At 52.8% G+C, this 22,960-nt stretch overlaps 1 protein-coding gene across 1 annotated transcript in view; it reads left to right on the top strand.

Moving 5' to 3' along the window:
• LOC147120746 (natural resistance-associated macrophage protein 1-like) overlaps positions 1-22,960 on the top strand; it is a 58,323-nt gene that overhangs the window by 19,329 nt on the left and 16,034 nt on the right. The window contains exons 5-8 of the mRNA XM_085986985.1: positions 5,271-5,429; positions 8,507-8,593; positions 10,376-10,495; positions 15,149-15,298. Of these exons, the coding sequence (XP_085843111.1) occupies positions 5,271-5,429; positions 8,507-8,593; positions 10,376-10,495; positions 15,149-15,298 (516 nt within the window). The remainder of the gene's footprint in view (positions 1-5,270; positions 5,430-8,506; positions 8,594-10,375; positions 10,496-15,148; positions 15,299-22,960) is intronic.

The following is a 22,960-nucleotide window of genomic DNA, read 5'->3' as shown; positions in this document are numbered from 1 at the left end:
ACCTAACCAGTGTATCTAACCAGTGAACCTAACCAGTGTATCTAACCAGTGAACCTAACCAGTGTATCTAACCAGTGTATCTAACCAGTGAACCTAACCAGTGTATCTAACCAGTGAACCTAACCAGTGTATCTAACCAGTGTATCTAACCAGTGAACCTAACCCGTGAACCTAACCAGTGTAACTAACCAGTGAACCTAACCAGTGTACCTAACCAGTGAACCTAACCAGTGTATCTAACCAGTGTAACTAACCAGTGATCCTAACCAGTGTATCTAACCAGTGTAACTAACCAGTGAACCTAACCAGTGTATCTAACCAGTGAACCTAACCAGTGTATCTAACCAGTGAACCTAACCAGTGTGTCTAACCAGTGAACCTAACCAGTGTATCTAACCAGTGTATCTAACCAGTGATCCTAACCAGTGTATCTAACCAGTGTATCTAACCAGTGTATCTAACCAGTGCATCTAACCAGTGAACCTAACCAGTGTATCTAACCAGTGTATCTAACCAGTGTAACTAACCAGTGTATCTAACCAGTGTATCTAACCAGTGTATCTAACCAGTGCATCTAACCAGTGAACCTAACCAGTGTATCTAACCAGTGTATCTAACCAGTGAACCTAACCAGTGTATCTAACCAGTGTACCTTACACACACCTTACAATCTCCCGTTCCCCTCTCCCTTACCACCCGCTGATGTTTTTGTAGATTTATTCCTGTAATATTAGCGTTTGTTTCAGTGTTAATATCTGCCCCTGGTGTTTGAGTAGATTTGACTATTCAGGGGTCACAGCTCTACCCAGTTGTTTCTGAGTCAAACAGACCCCAGGGTTACCCCCGACCTGTATCAGGCCAGCAACACGGTGCATAGTGCCCCTGGGCTGGCAAGTCAGCTTCGCAGGACCTGCTCCTCAAACCGATCCAAGAACCTCCGGAGCAGTGTGTGGATCTTGGGTGAGGACGAGATCTGGCCTGTGATGTCCTTCCTCGTCAAATAGACAATGAGCACTCACTGACTGGGCTCACACTTGAACAATGGCATCGTGAGAAAGTACCAAGAGGTGATCCATTAACACAGGAACAGGAGGAGGCCATTCAGCCCCTCGAGCCTGTTACGCAGGAACAGGAGGAGGCCACTCAGCCCCTCGAGCCTGTTACGCAGGAACAGGAGGAGGACACTCAGCCCCTCGAGCCTGTTACGCAGGAACAGGAGGAGGCCACTCAGCCCCTCGAGCCTGTTACGCAGGAACAGGAGGAGGCCACTCAGCCCCTCGAGCCTGTTACGCAGGAACAGGAGGACGCCACTCAGCCCCTCGAGCCCGTTACACAGGAACAGGAGGCCATTCAGCCCCTCGAGCCCGTTACACAGGAACAGGAGGTCATTCAGCCCCTCGAGCCCTCGAGCCCGTTACACAGGAACAGGAGGAGGCCATTCAGCCCCTCAAGCCTGTTACACAGGAACAGGAGGAGGCCATTCAGCCCCTCGAGCCTGTTACGCAGGAGCAGGAGGAGGCGATTCAGCCCCTCGAGCCTGTTACGCAGGAACAGGAGGAGGCCATTCAGCCCCTCGAGCCTGGTACGCAGGAACAGGAGGAGGCCATTCAGCCCGTCGAGCCTGTTACACAGGAACAGGAGGAGACCATTCAGCCCCTCGAGCATGCTCCATAGGAACAGGAGGAGGTCATTCAGCCCCTCGAGCCTGGTACGCAGGAACAGGAGGAGGCCATTCAGCCCCTCGAGCCTGTTACACAGGAACAGGAGGCCATTCAGCCCCTCGAGCATGCTCCATAGGAACAGGAGGAAGCCATTCAGCCCCTCGAGTCTGTTACACAGGAACAGGAGGAGGCCATTCAGCCCCTCGAGTCTGTTACACAGGAACAGGAGGCCATTCAGCCCCTCGAGCCCGTTACACAGGAACAGGAGGTCATTCAGCCCCTCGAGCCCTCGAGCCCGCTACACAGGAACAGGAGGAGGCCATTCAGCCCCTCGAGCCTGTTACACAGGAGCAGGAGGAGGCCATTCAGCCCCTCGAGCCTGTTACGCAGGAACAGGAGGAGGCCATTCAGCCCCTTGAGCCTGGTATGCAGAAACAGGAGGAGGCCATTCAGCCCCTCGAGCCTGTTACACTGGAACAGGAGGCCATTCAGCCCCTCAAGCCTGTTACACAGGAACAGGAGGAGACCATTCAGCCCCCTAGAGCATGCTCCATAGGAACAGGAGGAGGCCATTCAGCCCCTCGAACCTGGTACGCAGGAACTGGAGGAGGCCATTCAGCCCCTCGAGCCTGTTACACAGGAACAGGAGGCCATTCAGCCCCTCGAGCATGCTCCATAGGAACAGGAGGAGGCCATTCAGCCCCTCGAATCTGTTACACAGGAACAGGAGGAGGCCATTCAGCCCTTCGAGTCTGTTACACAGGAAACGGAGGCCATTCAGCCCCTCGAGCCTGTTACGCAGGAAAAGGAGGAGGCCATTCAGCCCCTCGAGCCTGTTACACAGGAACAGGAGGACGCCACTCAGCCCCTCGAGCCCGTTACACAGGAACAGGAGGCCATTCAGCCCCTCAAGCCCGTTACACAGGAACAGGAGGTCATTCAGCCCCTCGAGCCCGTTACACAGGAACAGGAGGAGGCCATTCAGCCCCTCGAGCCTGTTACGCAGGAGCAGGAGGAGGCCATTCAGCCCCTCGAGCCTGGTACGCAGGAACAGGAGGAGACCATTCAGCCCCTCGAGCATGCTCCATAGGAACAGGAGGAGGCCATTCAGCCCTTCGAGCCTGGTACGCAGGAACAGGAGGAGGCCATTCAGCCCCTCGAGCCTGTTACACTGGAACAGGAGGCCATTCAGCCCCTCGAGCATGCTCCATAGGAACAGGAGGAGGCCATTCAGCCCCTCGAGTCTGTTACACAGGAACAGGAGGACGCCACTCAGCCCCTCGAGCCCATTACACAGGAACAGGAGGCCATTCAGCCCCTCGAGCCCGTTACACAGGAACAGGAGGAGGCCATTCAGCCCCTCGAGCCTGTTACACAGGAACAGGAGGAGGCCATTCAGCCCCTCGAGCCTGTTACGCAGGAGCAGGAGGAGGCCATTCAGCCCCTCGAGCCTGTTACGCAGGAACAGGAGGAGGCCATTCAGCCCCTCGAGCCTGTTACACTGGAACAGGAGGCCATTCAGCCCCTCGAGCATGCTCCATAGGAACAGGAGGAGGCCATTCAGCCCCTCGAGCCTGGTACGCAGGAACAGGAGGAGGCCATTCAGCCCCTCGAGTCTGTTACACAGGAACAGGAGGCCATTCAGCCCCTCGAGCCCGTTACACAGGAACAGGAGGTCATTCAGCCCCTCGAGCCCGTTACACAGGAACAGGAGGAGGCCATTCAGCCCCTCGAGCCTGTTACACAGGAACAGGAGGAGGCCATTCAGCCCCTCGAGCCTGTTACGCAGGAGCAGGAGGAGGCCATTCAGCCCCTCGAGCCTGTTACGCAGGAACAGGAGGAGGCCATTCAGCCACTTGAGCCTGGTATGCAGAAACAGGAGGAGGCCATTCAGCCCCTCGAGCCTGGTACGCAGGAACAGGAGGAGGCCATTCAGCCCCTCAAGCCTGTTACACAGGAACAGGAGGAGACCATTCAGCCCCTCAAGCATGCTCCATAGGAACAGGAGGAGGCCATTCAGCCCCTCGAACCTGGTACGCAGGAACAGGAGGAGGCCATTCAGCCCCTCGAGCCTGTTACACAGGAACAGGAGGCCATTCAGCCCCTCGAGCATGCTCCATAGGAACAGGAGGAGGCCATTCAGCCCCTCGAATCTGTTACACAGTAACAGGAGGAGGCCATTCAGCCCCTCGAGTCTGTTACACAGGAAAAGGAGGCCATTCAGCCCCTCGAGCCTGTTACGCAGGAACAGGAGGAGGCCATTCAGCCCCTCGAGCCTGTTACACAGGAACAGGAGGAGGCCCATTCAGCGCCTCGAGCCTGTTACGCAGGAACTGGAGGAGGCCATTCAGCCCCTCGAGCCTGTTACAAAGAAACAGGAGGAGGCCATTCAGCCCCTCGAGCCTGTTACACAGGAACAGGAGGAGGCCATTCAACCCCTTGAGCCTGTTACACAGGAACAGGAAGAGGCCATTCAGCCCCTCGAGCCTGTTACACGGGAACAGGAGGAGGCCATTCAGCCCCTCGAGCCTGTTACACGGGAACAGGAGGAGGTCATTCAGCCCCTCGAGTCTGTTACACAGGAACAGGAGGAGGCCATTCAGCCCCTCGAGCCTGTTACACGGGAACAGGAGGAGGCCATTCAGCCCCTCGCGCCTGTTACACGGGAACAGGAGGAGGTCATTCAGCCCCTCGAGTCTGTTACACAGGAACAGGAGGAGGCCATTCAGCCCCTCGAGTCTGTTACACAGGAACAGGAGGAGGCCATTCAACCCCTTGAGCCTGTTACACAGGAACAGGAGGAGGCCATTCAGCCCCTCGAGCCTGTTACACGGGAACAGGAGGAGGCCATTCAGCCCCTCGAGCCTGTTACACGGGAACAGGAGGAGGCCATTCAGCCCCTCGAGCCTGTTACACAGGAATAGGAAGAGGCCATTCAGCCCCTCGAGCCTGTTACACGGGAACAGGAGGAGGTCATTCAGCCCCTCGAGTCTGTTACACAGGAACAGGAGGAGGCCATTCAGCCCCTCGAGTCTGTTACACAGGAACAGGAGGAGGCCATTCAGCCCCTCGAGTCTGTTACACAGGAACAGGAGGAGGCCATTCAGCCCCTCGAGCCTGTTACACGGGAACAGGAGGAGGCTATTCAGCCCCTCGAGCCTGTTATACAGGAACAGGAGGAGGCCATTCAGCCCCTCGAGTCTGTTCCACCATTCAATGAGATCATGGCTGATCTGTATCTTAACTCCATTTACCCGCCTTGGTTCTGCAACCCTTAAAACCCTTAGCCAACATAAATCTCAGACTTGAAATTTTTAATTGTCCCCCGGCCTCAACAGCTTTTTGGGGGAGAGAGTTCCAGATTTCCACCACCCTTTGTGTGAAGAAGTGCTTCCTGACATCACTCCTGAACGGCCTGGCTCTAATTTTAAGGTTCTGCCCCCTTGTTCTGGACTCCCCCCACCAGAGGAAATAGTTTCTCTCTCTCGACCTGATCAACTCCTTTAATCATCATCAACTGTAGTCAACAAATTCAATGGTCAGAGGGGTGGGTGCAGATATTCATTGACGTTAGTCATGTCCTGTCTCTGTTCTCCTTTCTCACCCCAGTCTAGACAGATAGACCGTTCCCGGCCAGCTGAGGTGAAGGAGGCGAACATGTATTACCTGATCGAGTGCACCATCGCCCTGTTTGTGTCCCTGCTCATCAATATATTTGTAATTGCTGTGTTCGGATCTACCTTCTACCACAAGACGAACATGGATGTGGTGAGTGAGCGGCAGGGACTGCACTGTGAGCTCAGACCCTGAGAGAAACGCCCCAGGAATGGAGCAGAGACTCGCTCAGAGCCCAGCGCCTCCTTTATAGGGTCACCACCTCTGATTGGACAGATTCCAGGAGGTTTCATCACATGATCACCCACCGCCAACCGTCCCACCACACTCTCCTGCCATTGGTCGCCTGCCACGCCCATCATCACGGGGCCCTGCCCACCCACCACACTCTCCTGTCATTGGTCGCCTGACGCGCCCATCATCACAGGGCCCCGCCCACCCACCCACTCTCCTGCCATTGGTCGCCCGACGCGCCCATCATCACAGGGCCCCGCCCACCCACTCTCCTGCCATTGGTCGCCCGACGCGCCCATCATCACATGGCCCCGCCCACCCACTCTCCTGCCATCGGTCGCCTGACACGCCCATCATCACAGCCGCCCACCCACTCTCCTGCTATTGGTCGCCTGACGCGCCGCCCACCCACCACACTCTCCTGTCATTGGTCGCCTGACGCGCCCATCATCACAGGGCCCCGCCCACCCATCATCACAGGGCCCCGCCCACCCACCCACTCTCCTGCCATTGGTCGCCCGACGCGCCCGTCATCACAGGGCCCCGCCCACCCACTCTCCTGCCATTGGTCGCCCGACGCGCCCATCATCACAGGGCCCCGCCCACCCACTCTCCTGCCATTGGTTGCCTGACGCACCCATCATCACGGGGCCCCGCCCACCCACCACAGTCTCCTGTCATTGGTCGCCCGACGCGCCCATCATCACGGGGCCCTGCCTTCCCGCAGCCAATCAGAAAGCGAACAGACTCTTTGTTACCAGATTGAATGATTCCTGACTCTCAGTCAAACAGCCGTTTGCCCCATGACCGATAGTAAACAAAAATGTTCAAGGAAAATTAAGAAAGATCATTCTTTTTCCGCCGGGTGTTGCTCGCAGCCGTGTCCTGGAGAATCAGACCTTAATTCCTGGAGACTCCAGGCCAATCCTGGAGGGTTGGTGACCCCAGTCATAGTGTGTGAGGCCCAAAGAAACCAACCATTGCTCAAGCCCGCTGGTAGAGTAAGGGTTAAAGGTTTTCCACAGCGAGTTGTTGTGATCTGGAATGTGCTGCCTGAAAGGGCGGTGGGAGCAGATTCAATAGTAACTTTCAAAGTGGAATTGGATAAATACTGGAAGGGAAACATTTGCAGGGCTGTGGGGAAAGAGCAGGGGGAGTGGGACTAATTGGAGAGCTCGTTCAAAGAGCTAGCACAGGCACAATGGGCCGAATGGCCGCCTTCTGTGCTGTGAGATTCTATGAAGTTCCCACCATGTGGGTGATATACTCACAGAGGGCAGGGCTAGTGCTGGCCCATTCCATTTATACAACAGCGTGTTATGGGAGCACGATTAGGAGGGAGGTTACGGCAGCTGGCTGGAGGTGAGGACTGAGAGGTGGGTCTTGGGGAGCTTTTTGAAGGAGGGTTTAAGGAGAGACTTCAAGAGTGGGGACTCGATAGACGACAGCCTCGCTTTGATTGTGCTTGTTGGGGAGTGGGGAGGAGTCTACCCCAGGACAGGGCCGGTTGGTCTGGGTGTGTGTGAGAGACAGGGTTGAGAAGTTTCGGTTAGATGTTTGAATAGCTACAGGTAATGAAGTGATGGTGAATCTGGAAACTTGGCTGCTCCCAGGTGAAGGGATTGAGATCAGAGGGCTAGAAATTGCGTCGAGGCCCGTTTGGGGCGATCATTTTTGCGGGAGCGCCAAAGTATCGCCGAGGGCTACACGATTGATTCTGATGGGGATTTCCGGTTTAGCGCTCCGAGAGGGAAGTGGAGCCCTGAATCTAGAGCTATCAGTGCCGTTAGAGCGCTAACGAGAGTGAGAGGGGCGGGAGTGGCAGAGCGCTGAGCAATGTCCCGGGCAGCGCTGTCAGTTTTACAGGCTCCGTACCTCCCTTAAAGGGAAGGCCCAATGCTACGGTCATTGAAGGCCGAGGCTGAGAATGGTCATCGACAGCACCTGCGATACGGGCACAGCAGCCCCGAGCACTCTGAGAGAACGCAGGGCCCATCAATCGCGGGCTGGAAAAAATCAAAACACAGCACACCGGGGACATTATTAAATAACAACACCAAAAACACGAGGACAACTCGAGGAACAGCACCTCATCTTCCGATTAGGCACTTTACAGCCTTCCGGACTCAATATCCAGTTCAACAATTTCAGATCATAACCTCGGCCCCTATTACATTTTTATATTTTTTATCCACACTTTTGGTTTGTAACTTTTCCTTTATGTTTTTTTCTCTCTCCCACACGGCAGCTGTCTCTCACTCTGTCAGCGCATTTCACACTTCATCTCGAGCCATTGTTTGTTTACCTGTCCTATTACCATCTCGTCTCACCTTGAATATCTCTCAATGTCTCTTCTTTCATCCCCTCCCCCATTTCCCGGCCCCCAAACTGCCTTTTGTTTCATTTCCTGCCTTTTCTCTCAGTTCTGACGAAGGGTTTCGACCCGAAACGTTGACTCTATTTTCTCTCCACGGATGTTGCCTGGCCTGCTGAGTTTTTCCAGCATTTTCTGTTGTTATTTCGGATTTCCAGCATCCGCAGTATTTTGCTATCGACATTATTGAATGTTGGCCGACCTGACCACTCCCGCCTTTAATTAGCGCTCCCCCCAGGCGGCCGGCCGCGGTGACTACGCCTCCTGCAGCTGCCGTTGTTGACGCCCGGCGGTGCTGCAGGGGGCGGAGGTGGGTTTTACACCCGGGATGGTAACGGGGTGCCGCGCACGGGATGATGTCACGATCTCCGGGGCGCAGGAGATCGAGGCGGTAAGTTTCAGCGCCAACGCTAACCCCCCATGGAAGTTCGCGGGCGTTGGTAATTTCGCCAAGCCCAGTCGGTAAGCCCTTAGCGCCCCGTTATCGCCCCTCGGAGATGCAAAGGAGGCCAATTTCTCCCCCGTAGCATGTTCCGGAAGGATTGAGGGGTCACAGCCTGCTCTCGCTGAATAAACACTGTAACCTCAAAATCGTTCTTTTTTCTTGTGTGTCTGTCTGTAGTACAACACCTGTGCCAAGAGTGGAAGCCCCTACATCGATATCCTGCCCCACAACAACAACAGCCTCGAGGTGGACATTTTCAAAGGGGTAAGAAACAGGACATGGCGTGACTGGGAAAAGATATTTCACTACTGAAAAACCCATTAAAGGTCATTAGCACCCCTCTTTCCAAAAATCAATCCCGCCCACCATATCCCTCAACCCCACCGTATCCCCAACCCCACCTACCCACCTTCTCCCCATATCCCCAACCCCACCCACCCACCTGCTCCCCATATCCCCAACCCCACCTACCCACCTTCTCCCCATATCCCCAACCCCACCCACCCACCTTCTCCCCATATCCCCAACCCCACCCACCCACCTGCTCCCCATATCCCCAACCCCACCTACCCACCTTCTTCCCATATCCCCAACCCCACCCACCCACCTGCTCCCCATATCCCCAACCCCAGCCACCCACCTGCTCCCCATATCCCCAACCCCACCTACCCACCTTCTTCCCATATCCCCAACCCCACCCACCCACCTGCTCCCCATATCCCCAACCCCACCTACCCACCTGCTCCCCATATCCCCAACCCCAGCCACCCACCTTCTCCCCATATCCCCAACCCCACCCACCCACCCTCTCCCCATATCCCCAACCCCACCTACCCACCTGCTCCCCATATCCCCAACCCCACCCACCCACCTTCTCCCCATATCCCCAACCCCAGCCACCCACCTTCTCCCCATATCCCCCAACCCCACCTACCCACCTTCTCCCCATATCCCCAATCCCACCTACCCACCATCCCACCATTTCCCCATCCCATCTACCCACAGTCCCCCCATATCCCCAACCCCACCTACCCACCTTCTCCCCATATCCCCAACCCCACCCACCCACCTTCTCCCCATATCCCCAACCCCAGCCACCCACCTTCTCCCCATATCCCTCAATCCCACTCACCCACCTTCTCCCCATATCCCTCAACCCCACCTACCCACCTTCTCCCCATATCCCTCATCACCACCCACTGCCCCGCTCTCTCCCCATAGCCCTGTATCAATCCCCAAACTAATCCCACTGCCCCGCTCTCTCCCCATAGCCCTGTATCAATCCCAAACTAATCCCACTGCCCCGCTCTCTCCCCATAGCCCTGTATCAATCTCAAACTAATCCCACTGCTCCGTTCTCTCCCCATAGCCCTGTATCAATACCAAACTAATCCCACTGCCCCGCTCTCTCCCCATAGCCCCGTGTCAATCCCAAACTAATCCCACTGCCCCGCTCTCTCCCCATAGCCCCGTGTCAATCCCAAACTAATCCCACTGCCCCGCTCTCTCCCCATAGCCCTGTATCAATCCAAACTAATCCCACTGCCCCGCTCTCTCCCCATAGCCCTGTACCAATCCCAAACTAATCCCACTGCCCCGCTCTCTCCCCATAGCCCTGTATCAATCCCAAACTAATCCCACTGCCCTGCTCTCTCCCCATAGTCCTGTATCAATCCCAAACTAATCCCACTGCCCCGCTCTCTCCCCATAGCCCTGTGTCAATCCCAAACTAATCCCACTGCCCCGCTCTCTCCCCATAGACCTGTATCAATCCCAAACTACTCTCACTGCCCCACTCTCTCCCCATAGCCATGTATCAATCCCAAACTAATCCCACTGCCTCGCTCTCTCCCTATAGCCCTGTATCAATCCCAAACTAATCCCACTGCCCCGCTCTCTCCCCATAGCCTTGTATCAATCCCAAACTAATCCCACTGCCCCGCTCTCTCCCCACAGCCCTGCATCAATCCCAAACTAATCCCAATGCTGTGCAGGTGTGTCTGCGCTGTCCAGAGGTTGTACAGATGTCTCTGTTTGTCTTTCCAGGGAGTTGTCCTCGGATGCTACTTTGGTACACCTGCTCTTTATATCTGGGCTATCGGCATTCTGGCTGCAGGTCAAAGTTCAACAATGACAGGGACCTATTCTGGTCAGTTTGTGATGGAGGTAAATGTAAAAACCAGTGGCCTTCACTCATCGTCCAGCTTCATTGTACAGAACAGAGTGAGGGAGAGGGATTGAGGGAGGCAGAGTGAGGGAGAGGGATTGAGGGAGGCAAAGTGAGGGAGACAGGGAAATGGGGAGAGGGGTCAGAGAGATGGAGTGCGGGAATATAGGAACAGGAGGTACCATAAAGCCCCTCGAGCCTGTTACACAGGAACAGGAGGAGGCCATTCAGCCCCTCGAGCCTGTTACACAGGAACAGGAGGAGGCCATTCAGCCCCTCGAGTCTGTTACACAGGCACAGGAGGAGGCCATTCAGCCCCTCGAGCCTGTTACACAAGGACAGGAGGAGGCCATTCAGCCCCTCGAGCCTGTTACACAGGAACAGGAGGAACCATTCAGCCCCTCGAGCCTGTTCCGCCATTCAGTGAGACCCTGGCTGATCTGTCCCTCAACCCCATTTACCCTCCTTTGCTCCGTATCCCTCGATCCCCTGACCCAACAAGAATCTCTCGATCTCGGTCTTCAAAGCTCCAATTGACCCCCAGCCTCAACAGCTCTCTGGGGGAGAGAGTTCCAGATTTCCACTACCCTTTGTGTGAAGAAGTGCTTCCTGACATCACCCCTGAACGGCCGGGCTCTAATTTTAAGGTTCTGCCCCCTTGTTCTGGACTCCCCCCACCAGAGGAAATAGTTTCTCTCTCTCGACCCGATCAACTCCTTTAATCATCTTAAACACCTCGATCAGATCACCCCTTAATCTTCTAAACTCGAGGGAATACAAGCCCAGTCTGTGCAACCTGACCTCGTAATTTAACCTTTGGGGGAGGAGATAGCGGAAGGGTTTGCCATAATTTTCCAATCTTCCCTCGATGCGGGGGAGGTGCCTGAGGATTGGAAAGTGGCAAATGTGACACCATTGTTCAAGAAAGGGTGTAAGGACAATCCTAGTAACTACAGGCCGGTCAGTTTAACATCAGTGGTGGGTAAAGTTTTAGATACAATAATCAAGGAAAAAATTAACAAGCACTTGGAGAGGTTTAAGCTAATTAAGGAGAGCCAACATGGATTTGTAAAAGGCAGATCGTGTTTGACTAATCTAATTGAAATTTTGATGAAGTAACAGGGAGGATTGATGAAGGGAATGCAATGGATGCTGTCTACATGGATTTTAGGAAGGTGTTTGACAAAGTACCACATAGAAGGCTGGTTAACAAAATTGAGGCTCATGGAATAGGTGGGTCAGTGGCAGCTTGGATAAGGAATTGGCTTAAGGACAGAAAACAGTGAGTTGTGGTAAATGGCTGTTTTTCAGACTGGAGGATGGTAGACAGTGGTGTTCCCCAAGGGTCAGTGCTGGGGCCACTGCTTTTTTTGATATATATAAATGACCTGGATATTGGAATACAGAGTAGAATTTCTAAATTTGCAGATGACACCAAACTTGGGGGTGCGGCAAACATTGATGATGATACCAATCGACTGCAACAGGACATAGAAAGGCTAGCAGAATGGGCAGACAAGTGGCAGATGGAATTTAGTGCAGAGAAGTGTGAGGTGATTCATTTTGGCAGAAGGAACAGGGAGAGGCAATATACACTTAATGGCACAGTTTTACAGAGTGTGCAGGGACAGAGGGACCTGGGAGTTAATGTGCATAGGTCCCTGAAGGTGGCGGGACATATTGAGAGAGTGGTTAACAAAGCATATGGGATCTTGGGCTTCATAAATAGAGGTATTGAGTAAAAAAGTAGAGAAGTTATGCTGAATCTTTATAAAGCGCTGGTTAGGCCACAACTGGAGTACTGCGTCCAGTTCTGGTCACCACACTTTAGGAAGGATGTGAAGGCCCTTGAGAGGGTGCGGAGGAGATTTACCAGAATGGTTCCGGGGATGGGGGATCTTAGCTACAAGAACAGCTTGGGGAAGCTGGGTTTGTTTTCATTAGAGCAAAGGAGGTTGCGGGGTGATTTGATAGAGGTGTACAAGATTATGACGGGTTTGGATAGGCTAGACGGGGAAAGGCCGTTCCCACCAGTTGATGGTACAAGGACTAGGGGACACAGATTTAAGGTTTTGGGTAAGAGATACAGGGGGGACGTGAGGAAATCTTTTTACGCAGCGAGTGGTGAGGACCTGGAACTCGCTGCCGACGGAAGTGGTGGAAGCGGAGACACTCAATGTTTTCAAGGGGAGACTGGATAGGCACTTGGGGGAAATAAACTTGCAGGGCTACGGGGATAGAGCGGGGGAATGGGACTGACTGGATTGCTCTACAGAGAGCCGGCACGGACTTGATGGGCCGAATGGCCTCCTTCTGTGCCATATGACTCTATGACCCTCTTAGCCCTGGTATCATTCTGGTAAATCTGCGCTGCCCTCCCCTCCAAGACCGATATGTCCTTCCTGAGGGGCGGGGCCCAGGACTGAACGCAGTGTCCAGATGGGGTCTGACCAGAGCTTTCTATAAACTGGAACATCACTTCCTCCTCTTTGGATTCCAGCCCCCTGAGATAAAGGCCAACATCTCATTCGCCTGTTTGATAATGTTTTGTACCTGTCCACTGGCTTTTAGTGATTGAGTACACGGCCCCTAATGTCTCCGCTCCTGCACAGCTCCTCGTCTCTCACCATTCAAAAATATTCCGATTTATCTTTCTCGGGCCCAAAGTGGACGGCCACACACTTCCCCACATTGAACTCCAGCTGCCACAGATTTCTCCGCTCACTCAGTCTGTCCATGGCCCTCTGCAACTTCCTGCTTCCGGCTACACAAACTACTGTCCCTCCTAACTGAGTGTTAGACTCGGATATATGGCTCTCTGTTCCTTCATCCAAGTCATTTATAAGCGAGGAGTGGGAGTGGGACTGAGCACGGCGGCTCTATCAGTGAGCCAGCACAGGCTCGCTGGGCCGAATGGCCTCCATCTGTGCTGTAAGATTCTGTGATTCTACACAGTGAAAAGCTGAGGCCCGGCAGAGATCCTGGAGGAAACCACGAGTCACAGCCGGCCAATCAGAGCAAGAACATTTTATCTCCACTCTCTGTCTCAGACCGGATAAGATCGGGAGTTTGGCACCGAGCCGGACTGACTCCGGATTGTGATTCCGACACCGAGCCGGAGTGACTCCGGATTGTGATTCCGGCACCGAGCCGGAGTGACTCCGGATTGTGATTCCGACACCGAGCCGGAGTGACTCCGGATTGTGATTCTGACACCGAGCCGGAGTGACTCCGGATTGTGATTCCGACACGGAGCCGGAGTGACTCCGGATTGTGATTCCGACACCGAGCCGGAGTGACTCCGGATTGTGATTCCGGGAGCGAGCCGGAGTGACTCCGGATTGTGATTCCGACTCCAAGCCGGAGTGACTCCGGATTGTGATTCCGGCACCGAGCCGGAGTGGCTCCAGATTGCGATTCCGACACCGAGCTGGAGTGACTCCGGATTATGATTCCGGCACCGAGCTGGAGTGACTCCGGATTGTGATTCTGGGAGCGAGCCAGAGTGACTCCGGATTGTGATTCCGGCACCGAGCTGGAGTGACTCCGGATTGTGATTCTGGGAGCGAGCCGGAGTGACTCCGGATTGTGATTCCGACACCGAGCCGGAGTGACTCCGGATTGCGATTCCGACACCGAGCCGGAGTGACTCCGGATTGTGATTCCGACACTGAGCCGGAGTGACTCCGGATTGTGATTCTGGCACCGAGCTGGACTGACTCCGGATTGTGATTCCGACACCGAGCCAGAGTGACTCCGGATTGTGATTCCGACACCGAGCCGGAGTGACTCCGGATTGTGATTCCGGGACCGAGCTGGACTGACTCCGGATTGTGATTCCGACACCGAGCCGGAGTGACTCCGGATTGCAATTCCGACACCGAGCCGGAGTGACTCCGGATTGTGATTCCGACACCGAGCCGGACTGACTCCGGATTGTGATTCCGGCACCGAGCCGGAGTGACTCCGGATTGTGATTCCGACACCGAGCCGGAGTGACTCCGGATTGCAATTCCGACACCGAGCCGGAGTGACTCCGGATTGTGATTCCGACACCGAGCCGGACTGACTCCGGATTGTGATTCCGACACCGAGCCGGAGTGACTCCGGATTGTGATTCCGGCACCGAGCCAGAGTGACTCCGGATTGTGATTCCGGCACCGAGCCGGAGTGACTCCGGATTGTGATTCTGGCACCGAGCCAGAGTGACTCCGGATTGCGATTCCGACACCCAGCCGGACTGACTCCGGATTGTGATTCCGGCACCGAGCCAGAGTGACTCCGGATTGCGATTCCGACACCGAGCCGGAGTGACTCCGGATTGTGATTCCGACACCGAGCCGGACTGACTCCGGATTGTGATTCCGACATTGAGCTGGTTGGTTAGAGGGCTTGTTAATTGATTAGTTGAATATCGGTGGATTGGTTAATTGGAGGGGCGGTCTGTCGGTCGGTCAGTTAGTTGGGTTGGTGACCTGGTGTATGGAACGCTCCTACAGCTTTAGAATCTTTGGATTACTGAGAGCTGTATAGCCCAGTCAGCTCCAGGGCAGATTCCTTCTTTAAATCACGGGCCACCCCTGGGTGATCAGACGTGCTGTGGGATGTGTTGCTGAGATTTCCTTTTCACACTTCTCTCTGTTCACACTCAGGGCTTTCTGAACCTGACCTGGTCCCGATTCGCACGAGTGACACTAACGCGATCACTGGCGATCGTTCCCACGGTGATCGTGGCAGCTTCTCAGGACGTATCCAACCTGTCCAGCATGAACGATATTCTCAACGTCTTGCAGAGTATTCTGGTAAGGAAGAGCGAGGCTTCCTATGAGGAGCTGGCTGATCTGACTCGCGGCCACTCTGTGCCCACCCTCCGCCACACCCACTATCCTGTGGAATCACAACATCAAGAATCGTACCGCTCGTAAAACCTGACACGAGAGTAATCATAGTGACCATTGCACCTTAATAACAGCACCTCGCTCCTCACAGGGGTCAAAGGTAAGTGGCCCAGGCTCCAGACCCGGCCTGTGGTACTGAGCCCCACACACAGAGCAGGAAAGGCCCAGGCTCCAGACCCGGCCTGTGGTACTGAGCCCCCCACACACAGAGCAGGAAAGGCCCAGGCTCCATTCCCGGCCTGTGGTACTGAGCCCCCACACACAGAGCAGGAAAGGCCCAGGCTCCAGACCCGGCCTGTGGTACTGAGCCCCACACACACAGAGCAGGAAAGGCCCAGGCTCCATTCCCGGCCTGTGGTACTGAGCCCCCCACACACAGAGCAGGAAAGGCCCAGGCTCCAGACCCGGCCTGTGGTACTGAGCCCCCACACACAGAGCAGGAAAGGCCCAGGCTCCATTCCCGGCCTGTGGTACTGAGCCCCCCACACACAGAGCAGGAAAGGCCCAGGCTCCATTCCGGCCTGTGGTACTGAGCCCCCCACACACAGAGCAGGAAAGGCCCAGGCTCCATTCCCGGCCTGTGGTACTGAGCCCCCCACACACAGAGCAGGAAGGGCCCAGGCTCCATTCCCGGCCTGTGGTACTGAGCCCTGTTAGATCCGTGATTTGGAGAGTATGATGTTTTTCAATAACCACACGGATGCTGTAACTTAACAATAAACAGGTATTTACTGGAGGAGGGTAGTCTCAAGACTGGGGTGCAGAGGCATGCTCAAGGCTTATATACAGGTGTGGTCACTGCCGGTACTACAGTATACAGGAGCTGTAAAAGTAGTTCTTTCTTAAAGGTACATACACTACAATTCCTCCCCTTTTAGATTAGTAGTACCCATAATATTCAAATAACAATTAACACTTTAACATGTACATTAAACAACAATAGTCCATTTATAGATTCAGTCTTTGGGGCGGCTTCCTGATCCTTTCGGGATAGCGCCTTTCCTGAGGTTCTTGTTCTTGGTGCGGAGGCGATTCTGGCCCCTTTTTATCGGTTAGTTCATCGGGTTCCACTGCTACTGGTTCGGAGGTAGATGCTACCGGTATGTCGGGTTCATCCCCAGGTACACAAGACATGGGGTTGACTCGTTCCTGTGACGCTAAGATCTGATCAACGTGGCGTCTCACAATGTTCTCCCCGACATCCACTGTGTACATTAATGGCCCCTGCCGTGTGCATATCGTTCCGGGTTGCCATTTCTCTGTTCGGTAGTCGCGGGCCAAGACTGGTTGTCCTACATTGAAGCTCCTTGTCGGCTTCTCATTGATGTGCTGGAATTGTATATCCTCAACATTTCTTCGCACATTTGGTCTGAGCAAGTCCAGACGAGATCTCAACCTTCGGTTAAAGAACATCATGGCCGGGGTCTGGTTGGTAACTGCATGTGTCGCGTTTCGGTAGGCTAATAAGAAATTGTCCACCTTATGCTGTAGTGGAATTTCATCGTCGCACATGGCCTTTATCGCCTTCTCAAAGGTTTGTACGAACCTCTCAGCCAATCCATTTGTGGCTGGATGATACGGGGCGGATGTGTAATGCCTTACCCCATTCCTTCTCATAAATTTTCGAAACTCTTCGGACACAAACTGCGGTCCATTATCAGAGCAAACCTGCTCTGGCAAACCGTTTCTGGCAAATATGGTCCGTAGGACTGCAATCGTTTTCTCTGCAGTGGTTGAGGACATTTTTATCACCTCAGGCCACTTCGAATGAGCATCCATTGCTATTAAGAACATTGAGTCCATGAATGGACCAGCAAAATCAATATGCACCCATTGCCATGGAGAGGAGGGCCACTCCCATGGGTGTAGAGGGGCATGTGGTGATGCATTTTGGACCTTCTGGCATCCTGAGCAGCTCTTGGTTAGGCCTTCGATTTGTTGATCGATTCCCGGCCACCATACATAAGCCCTAGCAAGGCTTTTCATTTTCACTCCCCCCAGATGACCTTCATATAGCTCATTTAGCACTCTCTCCCTTAACTTGGGTGGAATCACCACTCTGGATCCACACATCACTGTCCCCTGGCATACTGACAGCTGTTCTCTTCTGGATGAGAATGCTGGCAACAGTGAGTCGCCATGTGTTGGCCATCCCCTCACCGTCAAATCATATACCCGAGACAGCGTCGGATCATTGCGGGTCTCCTTCTCTATATCCGCGTTCGTTACTGGCAATCGTTCAATTATTGACGAATAAAATATCTCGATAGGGTCCACTGCTGGTGCTTCCTCCACAGTAGGCAGTGGCAGGCGCGATAGCCCATCAGCGTTTCCATGCTGTTTCATGCCTTTACATTCTATTTCATATTGGTTCGCCCCTAGAAACAGGGACCATCTTTGTAACCGTTGTGCCGTCATCACTGGAACGCCCTTCTTAGGACTAAAGATGGAGACAAGTGGTTGGTGGTCAGTCAGCAAGGTGAACTTCTGCCCATGCAGATAGTGGTTGAATTTTTTTACTCCCCATACTAGGCTGAGGGCCTCCCTGTCAATCTGGGTGTAGTTGCGCTCGGCTGAGGTTAGTGACCGAGACGCAAAGGCTACTGGCCTCTCCAACCCGTCTGGGAATTTGTGCGACAGCACCGCTCCAATACCATAGGGTGATGTATCACATGCCAAACGAATTGGTAGTGCTGGGTTGAAATGGGCCAACACCTCTTTTGATGTGATCAATTCTTTACACTTCTGGAAAGCTCGCCTACGTTCGTCATTCCACTTCCATGGTACCCCTGTTTGCAGTAGGGTGTTCAGTGGGTGTAATACCGTGGACAAATTTGGTTAGAACTTATGGTAGTAGTTTACCAGCCCGAGGAACGACCTCAGTTGTGACACATTTTCCGGTGCTGGAGCCTTGACTACTGCCTCAATCTTTTCAGGGGACTTATGTAACCCCTCTTCATTGATGACGTGGCCACAATACGAGATCTGCTTCTGGAAAAACTCGCACTTGTGGCGATTAGCTCGTAGCCCATATTCCTTTAATCTGGTGAGCACCTTCTCCAAGTTGGCGAGGTGATCACTGTCATTTTCGCCCGTGACCAGGATGTCGTCCAAATAACACTGGGTCCCTGGAATCCCTTGCAGGACTTGATCCATCGCCCTTTGCCAAATAGTCGGAGCCGATGCTACCCTGAACACCAGCCGGTTGTATTGATAAAGACCTTTATGAGTGTTAATCGTAAGGTATTGTTTCGAGGCTTCTTCTACCTCAATTTGCAAGTACGCCTGGGCTAGATCAATTTTGGTGAAGCGTTTACCTCCAGATAGCGAGGTGAAAATATCCTCAATTCGTGGAAGCGGATATTGTACCGTGTGAAGGACTGGGTTCACTGTCACCTTAAAATCCCCACAGATGCGGACCTTCTTTGGTTCCCCAGGCGTATTACTCAACGACCTCTTCATTACAGGAACGATGGGTGTAGCCCACTCGCTCCAGTCTACTTTGGACAGTACTCCTGAACGTTCCAACCCTTCCAGCTCTGCTTCGACAGCTGGTCTGATCGCATAAGGCACTGGTCTGGCCTTAAGAAACTTTGGGCTTGCATTTTCCTCTATTTTAATCATTGCTGTTATGCCTTTTAGTGTTCTGAGTCCCTCCTGGAACACTTCTTTTGTGTCAGTTAGCATTTTTGACAGTCGTCCAGGTGTGACGTCGTCATCCTTTTTGGCCTCAACCTTCAGTGCCTGTATGGAATGCCAATCTAATTGTATCTTCCGGATCGATTCACGTCCTAACAGTGGTGGTCCTCCATCTGGCAATACATATATATCCATTTTAGGTATTTCCTGGCCTTTATATATCACTTTCGCCCTTATTTTCCCTTTGGGGTAGACTTTTTGCCCTGTGTACGTCTTCAAGACAATCTCTGTAGCTTTCAAGGGTATATGTGAAAATAGCCGCTTGCAGTCCCTTTGCTTTATGACTGTTAGGGCTGATCCTGTGTCCAATTCCATTTTCACTTGGACTCCATCTATCTTGAGTGTAACCCAGATAGTCTGGTGATCCTCCATTTTGGTTACCTTATGTAGTTTCAGACAACCCAGCTCCTTGCTTTCGGAGTCTGTGTCACTTTTCTGTTCGTCTGAACTACTGTCCATCACCTGGTGTACCTTTTTGTACTTCTCCTGTGGAGATTTCTTACTGTTGGTTTTCTTCCCAGACCTGCAGACTCTTGCTATGTGTCCTGCTTTTCCACACTGTCTGCACACTTGGTCCTTGAACCAACAATCCATCTGGTCATGTGTTGTTCTGCCGCAGCGATAGCACTTCCCTGTTCCATAGGACATTTCATTGGTGCCATATTCTTGCGGTCTCCGTTGTATCTCTGCAGCGGCCCTTGTGGCTGCTTTGTGTGATACTGCCATACTGAAAGCCTTGTCCAGCGTAAGATCCTTTTCTGATAGAAGCCGTTTCTGGGTTCCTTCACTTTGCAGCCCACACACAAACTTGTCCCTTAACGTATCTGCTAGTCCCGTTCCAAACTGGCAGTGTTTCGATAGCTTGCGCAGTTCCGTTAAATACTCAGCATTACTTTCATCTTTATGCTGGTTCCTTTTGTGAAACTTAAATCTTTCTGCTGCCAGCAGTGGTGTGGGGCTTAAGTGGTCCTGTAGGATTTCTACTATGCTTCCAAAATCCTTGTTTACCGGCTTCTCTGGGATTATTAGATTCCGCAGTAACCCATAAGTTTTTGCACCCATGGAATTTAACAGAACCAGTGCTTTATTAGCATTTGGCACTTCATTCGCCCTGCAGTACACCTCAATACGTTCCACATATGTCGCCCAATCTTCGACTTCATTGTCGAACGTAGAGATACTGCCACTCTTCGGCATCCTTGGTTGTGCGTTAACTATCACCAATGGCGCCTCCCGCACTTCCCCTTCTTCTCTGCTGGCACAAAATGGCGTCTCCCGAGCTTTCCTTCCTTCCCGCGCTCGCCCGTCCTCTCCGCTGCGGCTTCGCAAAATGGCGTCTCCCGCGCTCTTCCTTCTTCTCCGCGGCTCAATGGCGTCTCCTGCGCTCTCCCTGCTTCTCCGCGGCTCAATGGCGTCTCCCGCACTCTCCCTGCTTCTCCGCGGCTCAATGACGTCTCCCCTTGCTTCGCCCCGCGGACCCTGATCAGCCCGTGATCCCTGGCTGTGCTCTGCGCGTTCTTCTCTTGATATTTGTCGACGCCGCTCAGTCTAGAACCCGGCTGTTTCTTACCCTCTCTCCGGTTTTGCAGTATTTTTCCACGACGCCGCTCGGTGATCAACCCCCGGCTGCGCCCTGCTCTCTTCACCCTTTTTCTTACCCCGTCGACGCTGCCCGGCTCTCTCTCTCTGCCGTCGGTCGGCTCCAGCCGCCGCTGCTCAGGAAGGGTCTGCTCAGGACCTGTCGTCGGTCTCTTACTGCTCGTTGTGGCTGGGGAACCAAGCCCGGCTCTCCACAGCCTCCCCAGCGAAGTTGGATCTCTGCCTGACTGCTGGGCGGTTGCTCGTGGTCGACGCCCATGTTCCTGGACTCGACTATTTAAAAAAAAAAAAATTTTATGTTGCAGGTAGATTCGCATCAACACTCGTCGCCACTGTTAGGTCCGTGGTTCAGTGGATAAATAATTACACGGATGCTGTACATAAACAAACAACAGGTCTTTACTGGAGGAGGGTCATCTCTAGACTGGGGTACAGAGGCATGCGCACAGCTTATATACCGGTGTGGTTACTGCCGGAACTACAGTATACAGGAGCTGTAAAAAGCAGTTCTGACTTAAAGGCACATACACTACAGATATAACCTCTGCAGTGGGTGGTATAACTTGGAGAGAGAAAGGAAAAGCTCAGACGCACACTCACACTCACTCACACACCTATACTCACACTCACTCACGCACCTATACTCACACTCATATACTCACACTCACTCACACACCTATACTCACACTCACTCACACACCTATCCTCACACTCACTCACACACCTATACTCACACTCACTCACGCTCATATACTCACACTCACTCACACTCATATACTCACACTCACTCACACACCTATACTCACACTCACTCACACTCATATACTCACACTCACTCACACTCACACAACTATGCTCACACTCACACTCACTCACACACCTATACTCACACTCACTCACACACCTATACTCACATTCACTCACACTCACACACCTATGCTCACACTCACTCACACACCTATACTCACACTCACTCACACTAATATACTCACACTCACTCACACTCATATACTCACACTCACTCACACACCTATACTCACACTCACTCACACTCACACACCTATGCTCACACTCACTCACACACCTATACTCACACTCACTCACACTCATATGTTCACACTCACTCACACACCTATACTCACACTCACTCACACACCTATACTCACACTCACTCACACACATATACTCACACTCACTCACACTCATATTCTCACACTCACTCACACTCATATACTCACACTCACACACCTATGCTCACACTCACTCAAACACCTATACTCACACTCACTCACACTCATATACTCACACTCACTCACACTCACACACCTATGCTCACACTCACACACCTATACTCACCCTCACTCACTCATATACTCACACTCACTCACACACCTATACTCACACTCACTCACACTCATATACTCACTCACACACCTATACTCTCACTCACACACCTATACTCACACTCACTCACACACATATACTCACACTCACTCACACACCTATACTCACACTCACTCACACACCTATACTCACACTCACTCACACTCATACACTCACACACACTCACACTCACACACCTATGCTCACACTCACTCACACACCTATACTCACACTCACTCACACTCATATTCACACTCACTCACACACCTATACTCACACTCACTCACACTCATATACTCACAATCACTCACACACCTATACTCACACTCACTTACACTCATATACTCACACTCACTCACACTCACATACCTATGCTCACACTCACTCACACACCTGTACTCACACTCACTCACACTCATATACTCACACTCACTCACACACCTATACTCACACTCACTCACACTCATATACTCACACTCACTCACACTCATATACTCACACTCACACACCTATGCTCACACTCACTCACACACCTATACTCACACTCACTCACAATCATATACTCACATGCACTCACACTCATATACTCACACTTACTCACACACCTATGCTCACACTCATATACTCACACTCACTCACACACCTATACTCACACTCACTCACACTCATATACTCACACTCACTCACACACCTATACTCACACTCACTCACACTCATATACTCACACTCACTCACACACCTATACTCACACTCATATACTCACACTCACTCACACACCTATACTCACACTCACTCACACACACTCACACTCATATACTCACACTCACTCACGCACCTATACTCACTCACACTCATATACTCACACTCACTCACACACCTATACTC

Source organism: Somniosus microcephalus, chromosome 4 (genome assembly GCF_052327205.1).
Source record: "Somniosus microcephalus isolate GS21.2 chromosome 4, FLI_Smic_1.0, whole genome shotgun sequence".
Taxonomy (NCBI): Eukaryota; Metazoa; Chordata; class Chondrichthyes; order Squaliformes; family Somniosidae; genus Somniosus; species Somniosus microcephalus.
This window is presented reverse-complemented; position numbering and strand designations above follow the sequence as displayed.